Source organism: Dendropsophus ebraccatus, chromosome 11, assembly GCF_027789765.1.
Source record: "Dendropsophus ebraccatus isolate aDenEbr1 chromosome 11, aDenEbr1.pat, whole genome shotgun sequence".
Lineage (NCBI taxonomy): Eukaryota > Metazoa > Chordata > Amphibia > Anura > Hylidae > Dendropsophus > Dendropsophus ebraccatus.
The window spans coordinates 14,383,977-14,397,128 of NC_091464.1; the positions used below are offsets into that span (position 1 = coordinate 14,383,977).

Below are 13,152 nucleotides of genomic sequence, written 5' to 3' on the forward strand. Positions count from 1 at the left end.
ATATATTTCACAAGTCAACATTTGAAAAAATCATTGCAGTTTTATCCACAGCTTAAAAATGGAGTGCCAGACAATAGCCATCTTGTGTCCTCTAGGCCTTGAGGACATACAATGGCCACTGAACACATTCTTTGGATGGATACAGAGCACCACCAGCTGTTTAGCAGTGTGGTACTACTAATCCCAGCAGGACTAGTGTTTTAGAAGCAGTGTCGGCAGAACTTTAATTTGTTTGATAGCAATGGTTTTAAAGGGGTATTCCAACTATAGTAAATTAAAGGAGTAGCACAATGAAAATAAAAATTTGGCACAGGCAGGGAATTAGGGGAACACAATAAAGAACGTATACTTGCCTGTCCCCGTACCCTGCATCACTAGCTGTTCTGATAGCCGGCAGAACTCGTTGTCCCCTGGCTTCCTGCGATATCACAACTGATTCGTCGGTGTCCCGTCCCGGTCACTGACTGGCTGAGTGTACAAGCCATCAGCCTGATTGTGATGTTGCAGCAGCTGAAAACTCTGCCACTTTAGATCTTACTAACTTATATTGGAATATATAGCATATGAATGTTCAGCCATATCTGCTTTTCTCTTCATGGATGTCTAGATAACTTTAGCTATTTTTGGGAAACCCCCTTTAAGTTCCATGACTATTTGAAATGAAATATTTTCAGATGTATCTCTTATAGCTTCACAGTGTCTGTTGCCTTCATATATACTGTGTTTCTCATATAATAAGACAAGTTCTTATATTATTTATCAAGAAAAAAAGGGCCTTTTTGGGTTAAACCCTATTTTCGGAGAAACACAGTATGCCCCTACGCTGTAGTCCCACTCTATACGGTAGTAAAGCATACTGTATGTCCCACTGTTACGCTACTATACTGTAAGTTCCCTTGTAGTAAAGTCCTCTCTAATGTATATCTCCTTCTCCCCCCCTCGTAATTGTTTTCCCATACTGTATACACCCCTTCTATGTAGTAAGCCCTCCCTCATACTGTACACCTTCATCCCCCTCTGTAGTTGGGCCCCCATACTGTATACACCCCTTCTATGTAGTAAGCCCTCCCTCATACTGTACACCTTCATCCCCCTCTGTAGTTGGGCCCCCATACTGTATACATCCCTTCTATGTAGTAAGCCCTCCCTCATACTGTACACCTTCCTCCCCCTCTGTAGTTGGGCCCCCATACTGTATACATCCCTCCTGTGTAGTAAGCCCCCCCTCATACTGTACACCTTCATCCCCCTCTGTAGTTGGGCCCCCATACTGTATACATCCCTCCTGTGTAGTAAGCCCCCCCTCATACTGTACACCTTCCTCCCCCTCTGTAGTTGGGCCCCCATACTGTATACATCCCTCCTGTGTAGTAAGCCCCCCCTCATACTGTACACCTTTCTCCCCCTCTGTAGTTGGGCCCCCATACTGTATACATCCCTCCTATGTAGTAAGCCCCCCCTCATACTGTACACCTTCATCCCCCTCTGTAGTTGAGCCCCCATACTGTATACATCCCTGCTGTGTAGTAAGCCCCCCCTCATACTGTACACCTTCCTCCCCCTCTGTAGTTGGGCCCCCATACTGTATACATCCCTCCTGTGTAGTAAGCCCCCCCTCATACTGTACACCTTCCTCCCCCTCTGTAGTTGGGCCCCCATACTGTATACATCCCTCCTGTGTAGTAAGCCCCCCCCTCATACTGTACACCTTTCTCCCCCTCTGTAGTTGGGCCCCCATACTGTATACATCCCTCCTATGTAGTAAGCCCCCCCTCATACTGTACACCTTCATCCCCCTCTGTAGTTGGGCCCCCATACTGTATACATCCCTCCTGTGTAGTAAGCCCCCCCTCATACTGTACACCTTCCTCCCCCTCTGTAGTTGGGCCCCCATACTGTATACATCCCTTCTATGTAGTAAGCCCTCCCTCATACTGTACACCTTCATCCCCCTCTGTAGTTGGGCCCCCATACTGTATACATCCCTGCTGTGTAGTAAGCCCCCCCTCATACTGTACACCTTCCTCCCCCTCTGTAGTTGGGCCCCCATACTGTATACATCCCTCCTGTGTAGTAAGCCCCCCCTCATACTGTACACCTTCCTCCCCCTCTGTAGTTGGGCCCCCATACTGTATACATCCCTCCTGTGTAGTAAGCCCCCCCTCATACTGTACACCTTCCTCCCCCTCTGTAGTTGGGCCCCCATACTGTATACATCCCTCCTGTGTAGTAAGCCCCCCCTCATACTGTACACCTTCCTCCCCCTCTGTAGTTGGGCCCCCATACTGTATACATCCCTCCTGTGTAGTAAGCCCCCCCTTATACTGTACACCTTCCTCCCCCTCTGTAGTTGGGCCCCCATACTGTATACATCCCTCCTGTGTAGTAAGCCCCCCCCTCATACTGTACACCTTCCTCCCCCTCTGTAGTTGGGCCCCCATACTGTATACATCCCTCCTGTGTAGTAAGCCCCCCCTCATACTGTACACCTTCCTCCCCCTCTGTAGTTGTTCCCCCATACTGTATACATCCCTCCTGTGTAGTAAGCCCCCCCCCTCATACAGTACACCTTCCTCCCCTCTGTAGTTGTTCCCCCATACAGTAATGAGCACTTACAGTTAAATGTGGTACCACTGACAGACAACTACTCTGTTGGGGCACCCAATTACTATCAGGGGGCAAAGGCTGAAAACTGCCCAGCAACCATAATCTGTGTCAATAGTTTCTGCAGTTTTTATGCCACTGCGTGGGTTGCACTGAAAAGAAGCCCACCTTAAGGCCTTATTAAACAGCCCTATTTGCTAAATAAGCAAGCGCCGATCTAGCAAATAACGCGCTCGCTTACACAGCCTATTACACGGCTCCACTATTGTGAGGCAAGGGCTGTATGGACATGTTACCGATGTCCGTGCAGCCCCTGCTTTATATAGTAAAACATATAATTACCTGTCCATACACCCCGGTGTCCTCTTGCCTCTTCCCAGCTGACTGGAGCCGCCACTGAAGCTTCTACATCTATCACTAAAGTGACAGGTGGCTCAGCCAATCACTGACCGAGACAAGAGCACGATGCAGCCAGTGATTGGCTGAGGGGCCTGTTACTTCAGAGATAGGTGTAGGAGCTTCAGTGGCGGCTCCAGTCAGCTGGGAAGAGGCAGGAGGACACCGGGGAATGTGGGCAGGTAAGTATATATGTTTATTATTTACTATATACTTTCATTGGCCACTCATGGGCAGATCACTGTCTTTATTACATGGGGGGATACTTGCCTGAAATGGCCTGATTGGGCAGATAATCGTCCTGTGTAATAGGGCCTTAATGGGGGTTATGCATTATTAGAAATACATGGCCACTTTCTTCCAGAGACAGCACCACTCTGTCTCCAGTTCGGGTTTCCAATTAAGCTTTATTCACTTCAATGGAAAGGAGTTGCAAAACCTGCACCCAAACTGGAGACAATAGCGGTGCGGTCTCTGGAAGAAAGTGGCCATGGTTTTTCTAACGCTGGATAACCCCTTTAAGGCTCTGCAGTCTAAATGCCCACATTATCCTGGTGCCAGCCCTATCAGCAAATGTATCAAATTATGTAGCAAATTATCTGACAGATTACCCACCAAAGATTTGAAGCCAAAGCCATGAATGGATTTGAAAAGAGGAAAAATCTCAGACTTTCCTTTATGACCTGTTCTCTGTTTATAGTCCATTCCTGGCTTTGGCTTCAAATCTTTGGCAGATAATCTTTGTGTAAATGGACTCTTACTCAGTTACTACGCCTTCCTATGCCCCACCCACTCAAGAGTAGAAACCGTTCAACCTGTAGTTTCAGTGCATGCAGTAAGCTCACAGTGAAGACGTTTAGAAGCAAGGAGGGGGATTTCAAGATGGTGACGTCGTATGTAACCATGCAGTACTTGGAAATCCTATGCATGTATAGCACATAAATTCGAGCATCACTGTAGTTTACATTCATTAGGACCCCAGATATAACTATAAAACTAAACAGACTACAGTTTTAAACAGGAAATATGAAAATGGCAACATATGCTTACCAGCAAACCAAAAGGCTAAAAAACACAGCACAAGAGAACACAGTAAATATGTAAAATTTCTAATTAACTATTTTTTTTTATTTTTTTTTTTAACACTGCACAGAACGCTGAGGAATAGAATTATTGAAAGTCAAACATTAACATGAAACACAAAAAAGCAGGCATCATCACTTGACAGGTTACTTACATGCACAGAGGCCATTGGGAGAAAGACGGCATGAAAAATGCACAGGGGTCAGATATGGCTTGCAATATATTAATGAAACACATTTTCTGATATACACAAAATAAAAATCAGAGACGCAAAGCAAATAACACAAACGCACAACACTTTTAGTTAATGTCACATTATATATAAAACCTTAGTTAAAACTGTACAGAATTGGGCATGCTTTGATTTACTTGTTTCATCTTATATTCCAGGGGGAAAAATTATTGCTCAATAAATCACACATCAAAAAGTTGCCTAAAGTGATCATGCAGGATTAGAAAAACATGGCCGCTTTCTTTAAGAAACAGCACGCCTCTGGTCTCCAGTTTGGATGAAGATTTTACAACTCTGTTCTATTGAAGTTTACGGAGCTTAAAGAGGACCTGTCACCCCTGATGCCAGAGAATGAATGGTGAGTCCGACGCTCAGAGAATGAATGGTGAGTCCGACGCTCTATCCATTCTCGGCAGGGATTCCCGCGGAGATATCTCCGTCCAGGGACTGGCCGAAGAAGCGGGAATCGGCGCAATCAAGTAAGTATAAGGGGCTCTAGCGGGGGGTCGGGAGCCTCTTTAATTGCAAAACCACACCCAAACTGGAGACAAGAGTTGTGCTTTTTCTGGAAGAAATTGAACATGTTTTTCTAATCCTGGACAACCCCTTTAAAAAAGGCCTAGGATAGGGGATAACAAGGTGATTGCTGGGGGTTAGTCCGGCTGGACTCCCACCGATCTTGAAAACAGGGATGCAATAGTTACGCAATGAACGGAGTGTTCCCACAGCCTGTATGGTCACCACGGACTGCGCTCTAGTCATTCTCTATGAGACCACTGAACGCTTCCGAATGCTGAACTTGGAAGCATTTGGCAGCCCCATAGAGAATAGAACACAAGCCATGCAGGATGTGGTGAGGGCTCCATTCATTGGGAGGCAACTGCACCCCTGTTCTTGGTATTAAAGAGGTCTCGCTGTCTGGGCAACCAGTGATCAGCTTGTTTTCCCTCTTCTTATGGATAGAGAAAGCTGTAATGGGAATCCCCCTTTAAAGTGGGTAATATAAGGCTGTGTGTGATTACCAGCATACCCCAGAGTATCCCTGGAAACTACATATACTTCCTTTATCTTACTGTGCAGTCACAAAAGCTCTGTAGTCTGCCTGTAGCCTGTCCCTTTGGGGCAACATGTCACAAAATTAATCCATTAAACAGGCCTGGTTTGATGCAAAGTCCACGGAAAGATAATGGAAGAACTACAAATCTTTCAAGAAGGGGGTGAGGACAATGGAAATCACACAAGGCTTTATTTTTTTGAAAGTAATAACCCACTCAAAGGGACTTTAAGTCGTCCCTTTAATGTTGTGACTCATTACATGACTCATTGAGGCGGTCCCTGGTGGCTTCTGCCTGCCCTACTGGCCTTGAATGACAGATCTCTTTCTATACCCAAACAGTGAGTGACTTATAAGTGAAAAGCTGGTGGGGTTGAGGAGAAGCAACCTGTGACTCCACCGATCACTTATTGGCTTAGGCAGATTTAAAGGGATTCTTTGGAGCAACTTTTTGACATTGGATTTATTTAGCAATAACCCTATCTTCCCAGAATAACCCTTTTAAAACTTAATTGCACTAAAAACCTGCGAAATTCAGGCACAAATGCAATTAAAGCATAATTTCCCGATCATATGTACAAGGGTCCAGTGTGCTTAGATCTATGCTGCAGCATTAAAGGCCTTTGGTATAAACAGTCTGAGAATTTCAGTGACCTGAAAAGCTGTCCATACACATTAGAGTCAGCTGCGCTTACATATAGAATCTCTGCACGGGCGGCCATGTGTATTTGGAGATCGGGAGAGAAAACAGTCAGCTGAATGAGTGTTCCGCAGATAACTATGGCCAGCTTGGGAGGACCCCAACGACAAGGAAGATTTTTAAGGGGTTTCCACAAGATATATTTCTGGCATGGCGTATCGATAGGATAAATAGTTGATTGTGAGGTTATGAGACATTCTCTCTATATGCTATGAATGCTTATAATGAAGAAAAAGTTTGAGAGCAGAACCTCAGTGCAAGGGCAGCATATACTTTTGATATATTTTAAAGAGGGCCTGTCAGCAGCAGTATAAGGCAAGGTGCAAAAAGTTGCAGGCAGGTTGGCTTTAGCAGCTCTGGTTGTCAGATTCAGCTTTGTTTTTTAGATGACAGGGAAAAAAAGGCTATATACTCCGCTCTCTGACAATCATTACTCAAACACTTATGTGCTTATACATAAACACTTTTTCTACAAGACTCAAATACACTGAAGACAAAGAAAGCAAAAATATCCTGAATATGAGAATTACTAAGAAACTGCTGTTATGTGTGAAATAAATCTGTGTATTATTTGTGCCCTATCCATAGGATGTGTGACCCTCTGTAATACTGTAACAGTATAGCACCATCTATGCTTCTGTGGCTGCTTGTGGTAGGACAGTTCAGGTTCATTGATGTGACTAGAGCACAGGTGAAAGGTCAGACACAAATGCATGGATGAGACAAGAGTTGAGATTGGGGAGGGGGGAGGTTTTAGGACAATATGCTCCTTTTAACAATGAGAGTAATTATGAAAGACCATGCATAGGAGAATGAAATTAAAAGGAGAAGTCCGGCAATTTTTTTTTATTAAAGTATTGTATTGTTCCGCAAAAGACTTCCCAATATAGACTTATTACAGGAAATGATTATAAAGTGCTTTTTCCCTGCACTTACTACTGTATCAAGACTTCACTTTCTTGATAATATGGTGATGTCACTTCCTGGATAACATGGTGATGTCACTTCCTGGATAACATGGTGATGTCACTTCCTGGATAACATGGTGATGTCACTTCCTGGATAACATGGTGCTGTCACTTCCTGGATAACATGGTGATGTCACTTCCTGGATAACATGGTGATGTCACGACCCGACTCCCAGAGCTGTGTGGGCTGTGGCTGCCGGAGAGGATGATGGCAGGGGGATGCTCAGTGTCTCTCCAGTGCCTTGTGCCCCTTAGTGTCCCCCTGCCATCCTCCTCTCCAGCAGCCACAGCCCGCACAGCTCTGGGAGTCGGGTCGTGACATCACCATGTTATCCGGGAAGTGACATCACCATGTTATCCAGGAAGTGACATCACCATGTTATCCAGGAAGTGAAGCCTTGATGCAGTAGTAAGTGCAGAGAAAAAAAAAGCACTTTATAAGCATTTCCTGTAATAAGTGTATATTGGGGATTTGTAGAACTGTTAGAGGACAATACAATACAAAATTTTTGCCGGACTTCTCCTTTAAATATATAAATCCCATATATATATAAAGTTATGTGCTGCACAATCAGATTTTGCCCAGTTAAAAGCAATTTACCACTTAGGGTATGTTCCCACTACGGAACACACGCAGAGGTCGCAAAGAAAAAATTACATGTCAATTTTTTGGGCGGACGGCAAATTGAGCTTTACAATATCATTGAGTCGATGGGACATGCAGAATTTTAAGTGAAGTCCACTGCGCAATCTCGACTTGAAATTTCCGCGTGTTTCGCAGCGGGAACATAACCTTACATTAAAAGGGTACTCCAGAGAAATCAGAGAACATAAAACAGAGAAATGTACCATTATCGACCGGCGCTGGCATGGTCCTATTTTTGAATTGATGCCCAACGTGCGGGATCCGGGCATCAATTGAAAAATAGGACCAAGCCTACGGCATCCCTGCTCCGGTCTTGATCAATTAAGGTAAAAGAAAAAAAAAAAAAAAAAAAATGTTTAAGAAACTTATACAGATTTGTAAGTTAGTTCTGACACCAGCTGATTTAAAAACTTTTTTTTTTTCACCTGGAGAACCCCTTTAAGCACAGGGCAGTATGAGTTAGATAAAGCAGGTTCTACACACTATACAGCAACAAGAATGTCAGTGAAGTGGGAAAAAAATAGAACAATATACACAGACATTGTCACCATTTGCTCTGCAATACAGGAATAGGGTACCTGAGTGCATATTGTGGTAATAACTATAAACGTCTCATAACCCGAAAAGGAACAAAAGGCAAAACAAAAAAGCACAACTGCTGAAAGGGAAACCAGCCCAAAACCTGAGTTTTTCTGTAGAATGAGGACGTGAAACCTGACCATGGCTGGCAGTCAGTTTCTTTGCAAGAATCACTGCACTTCCAAAATTAAACTGCAGTGTGGGGCAGCTAGATGGTGAGGGAGCAAAGGATATAGATTGACACTTCATAAAAATTTCCATTAATACTTGGTGAGTTCATTTAGATTCCCCAAAAATTATAAAAATGCATAGATTTATTCATTCTTTAATCTTGTGCTACACCCCATAGTGTCCAGCAGCAGCTGTGATGTGAATTTACCAGTATTAGTTCCCTATTCTGTACAACACAGGTATTAAACTCTCCAGCTGGTGCAAAACTACAAATCCCATCATGCCTGGTAAAGCAAAGCTCTGACTGTCCAGGCATGCTGGGAATTGTAGTTTTGCAACAGCTGGAGGTCCAGGTGTTTGACACCCCCTGCTGGAGAACAAAAAAACATACTGCAGGAGAAAGATGCATGACTTCAGATCAACCTGCAAAGTCACTGCTTGGACTCCCTAAGAACATCTGCCTATCCCCAAACAAATGGTAAATACTTGGCACTGACATCTCATACCTGCATTGTGCTTTGCCAGATATTTGTCTTTATATTGTTTCTTCTTCTTGCCAAACCAAGTACAGCTGGCTTGCTGCTCTTGCTTTGTCTTTTCCATGGCAATGCAGGCAACACGCCTGAAACACAGCAACATAAACACAAATGTTATAAGACCCAAGATTAATAAAAGCAGCATCCCAATATCATACCTGGAACTGGGCATGAATAAATGTTAAGTAACGTTTCTAATTACCTAACTACAAACAAACAATGTGAAACTGTTAACACGCTCTGTCATTCACAAATGAAACCTTAGTGGCAAAGGGAATGATAAAACATGACTAATATAGGATGATATAGTGTTTCACTTTAGCCTTTAGAGTACGCGAACCTGGAGCATGCTCAAGTCCATCCGAACCCCATCGTTTGGCATTCGATTAGCGGTGGCTGCTGAAGTTGGATAAAGCCCTAAGGCTATGTGGAAAACATGGATATAGTCATTGGCTGTATCCATGTTTTCCAGACAACCTTAGAGCTTTAGCCAACTTTAGCAGCCACGGCTAATCAAATGGCGAACGATCATGTTCGGATGGACTCAAGCATGCTTGAGGTTTGCTCATCTCTATTAGATATATATGCATTATTGTGTAATCATAGAGGCAACATTGCGCGTCCGGTAATTTCACCATTTCATTAGAGGTGATATGTGCGCCAAGATCGATGCCAAAAAAATGGAAGAGTCTGTATTTGAGCGTGAAAATGTTATCGGCATATAGGGTTTGTCGGGAAAAAAGACATTTTAAGAGGAGAAAACTTTTCGATTACATGGTAAAATTTTATGGGGGGTTTTCACAACAAAACTACATTTTCTCTCTCCTATTTGGCCATATCAATGAACTTTTGCTCTTCCTGAACAGTGTCCTCCCCCGACTTTGCTCTTCTGGCTCTGAGTTCTATGGGGCATCCATGCCGGAATTCTGGACAAACCTAGGACATATAGGTCCTTATTTTTTTAGAGCTATTTTACAGAAAGGACACCCGCCAAAAAATCCTGAAGGGTATCCATGCCCAACAGAACTCAATGGGTCTGGATATTGGCCTGGATTTCCTGATAAGAAATCCAGGTACATTTTATGAACGTGTAAAGGGGGAATGTAAAGAGATGCCTAGATCCTGCATATATAATAGAGCTAGATGCAATTTGGTAGAAGACTGCTTTAGGTTGTCATCCTATACAATTTAAAAAAAAAATTAATTTTTTTTTTATTATCCTCTGGCTAAAGCTGATGGACTGGCTGCTCAGCCAATCAGTGACTGCAGCGGAGTGCAACTGGGTTGTGACGTTGGCTGGCAGAAGATCCGACACTGGAGAGGCATGGGGAGAAGTGAGTTAAGCTTGTTTTTATGTCCCCCTTAAAAAAACAAAAATACCCAAGTCCCTCTCGTGGCACTTCTCCTTTAACATTGAGCTGTTGAATTATTATTGTTCTAATTATGTGGTAATATGCTTTATAATGGCATTGTTCAGTGCTGTGAATCGGCAGAAACAGAATAGTCATTTTACAATGCAGCCATATTATAACCCTGTTAAACATAAAATAAAGATCAAAACATTAGCTTACAAGCTGCTATTTCACAATCTATGCACTTTAAATGTAAATTGCAGGAATACTATTACCTTGCCGCTTTTAAAAGGACAACTATATATCTCCTGCCTTAAAATTAGTTTTACTCTGTTTCCCAGGAGATGCTGGAAATACAGCAATTAGATGATCATAAAAGTAAATCTGCCCCAACAGATGAAAGTTTACCACCCAACTGCATTGTAAACACTCTAATAAAACCAGGGATTTTTTGCAGTTGACAATAATTTCTGCTGAAAAGGGTAATTTAAAAGAAAATGTACAAAGTGTGACGGTCCCAAATTAGAAGAACACAGCTATTTTTATCCAGAAAAAGCGCCACATAGCTCAGCTTCATCGAGCAAATGGGGTTGAGCTGCAATACCAAACGCAGCCTGTGGACGTGTGTGGCACTGGGGTTTGCTTCCTCAACCTAGATGATCGTGGAGCGGCTTGCACCCAATGCATCTTGATTTTATGCTGATATAGGTGGTGTGCGCTCAGCACATTCCTCATCACTACTACTATCCCCAATTGTGTCTCCGATTTACCCATGGGGCGCCTATTTGTTCCTTTTAGCTCTGTATTCTGCAATATAACCAATGGCTCAGATTGCTTATGCTGCCTGGAACCCACACGCTCTGGTTTTTCCACCAGTAACCAAGTGTTGACAAATCTGGGCTATTGTGGTTTATACACCAATGAACCGATCAGATGGAACCTCACTAGCGTTGCCACTCTCCTAAGGTGAACCACAGTATTTCACATGTACCTTCTAAGTGATGTCTCTCTCGTCGCTGCAAAGATTGCCCACTAATATCTTGCAAGAACAATTTAAGGCTATGTTCACATGATGTGAAAATAAGTGCAAAACAGCAGCCATTGTGTGAACATAGCCAAACCCTTAGTAAGGCTAGGTGAATTTTTACATACTGAAGAGCGATCCTGTAACTGTGTAAGTCAATACCAGTCAAGTTCTATACAGTCGTTCTTACATACGGTCACTGCCAAACACTCAAGAGAATTAATCTACTTTTACATGTAAACACATGTTTTTACAAATGGCCAACTTAAACTGCTAACAATTTTCTATCACATTAACATTACATTTAAACTCCTTAGAGATGCAGTAAAATGAATAGAGACGAGCGGACTGAACTTCACATATTTGTTACGAGTTTTGCTAAAATTTCTGTTCCGTAAGAAACCAAACTTTTTGCAGAGTTCGTAACGAACCAGATTCAAGATGGCGGCTGCACAATTTAATACAAATAGAAGACAGAAGAGTCTGTGCTTACCTGTCCATGCTCTCCCGTGTCCCCCGCTAAATCCAGCCCCTTTCACTTCCTGACAAAGACTAGTGTGACAACCCGTTCAGCCAATCACTTGCGGCAGTGCTGTCCAATCTCAGTCAGTGATTGGCTGAGCGGGCTGTCACTCTCGCCTTAGTCAGGAAGTGGTGGCACCTGCAATCAGCAGAGAACAACGGGGAGTGTGGACAGGTATGTAGTGATGAGCAAACTTGCTGAACCACACTAAAAAAAGAGGTGAACTCCTGCAATCATTTGGCTGTTTTAGGGAGGTTCATATAAGGTTTGATTTGGACGAATACGAACTTTTCTTCAAACTTCGGCGAACCTGCTAACCCTAACTTTTTAAAAGTTCTCTCATCTCTACCTTGAAAAAGATGGTGTGAGGTCATCGAAACGTCGCGTGTGCACATGCCGCTTTACTTTCACATGTTTGAATTGTCTTTTTTGATGGAATAAACCACATTTTTTTGCACGAATCTTTTGTAGTGCTGCGGACTATTTTGCACTAACTAGAAACATAGCTATATTACAGCTCCATACAAGCTAACATATACAGTACGGTTCCCAGTGTAACATCCTTCTATGTAATGGCGCTGCACAGAGGTACCTCATCATTTCCATTTGCCACTTTTAGAATGTGTTAACATCTCAACGTCAATTGAGAACCACCATGATTTTAATGTGCCGTGAACATACCATTTGAATCACAAGTACATAGACTTTTATTTAACCCTTACCATTCCTGTAGCTCAGGAGAAGGAATGAGACCGGCGGTACCATTTTTTGCGTTTTCCAGTTTGCCTTGCCACCAGTTGTGATCATCTTTACTAATAATTTGAATAATGTCTCCGACTCTAAACCTGATGCCAGCTTCTTTGCAGGGTATTAGATCATCCTTTGCTGGATCATATTCAAATTGTGCTCTAACATATATCTAGAAAATAATATACACACATTTTATAGACAGGGAAATTTACAATGGAGCGATAGTAAGGTCCAAAGAAAACACAGCTTAAACGGGTAAATGAAAATACAAGAAATGGTTGCTAGCTCACACAAAGAAGGAGATCGCAGTGCAAAGCATACAAAGAGAATGGACGTGTTCCTTACTGACAATAATAATGCCATAAACGGGAGACAAAGTAATACACTGGCATACCCATTGTTAGGCGTTCTGTATATACTGACGGTGTGCACTTGAAACAGACTCCTGGCATCATGTATCATTATGATGCTGGGAGCTCAAACACCGGTTAAATCTTAACAGTACTGTAATGACACAGCCGCACAAAGATTTAA

The 13,152-nt window shown here is 43.0% G+C and overlaps 1 protein-coding gene across 3 annotated transcripts in view; it reads right to left on the reverse strand.

Moving 5' to 3' along the window:
* The window catches only part of CASK (calcium/calmodulin dependent serine protein kinase), a 202,657-nt gene that overhangs the window by 21,884 nt on the left and 167,621 nt on the right, over positions 1–13,152 (reverse strand). For all 3 annotated transcript variants that reach the window (XM_069945841.1, XM_069945842.1, XM_069945840.1), the window contains 2 exons: positions 12,591–12,787; positions 8,940–9,055 (listed from right to left, as the gene is read on the reverse strand). In XM_069945841.1, the coding sequence (XP_069801942.1) occupies positions 8,940–9,055; positions 12,591–12,787 (313 nt within the window). The remainder of the gene's footprint in view (positions 1–8,939; positions 9,056–12,590; positions 12,788–13,152) is intronic.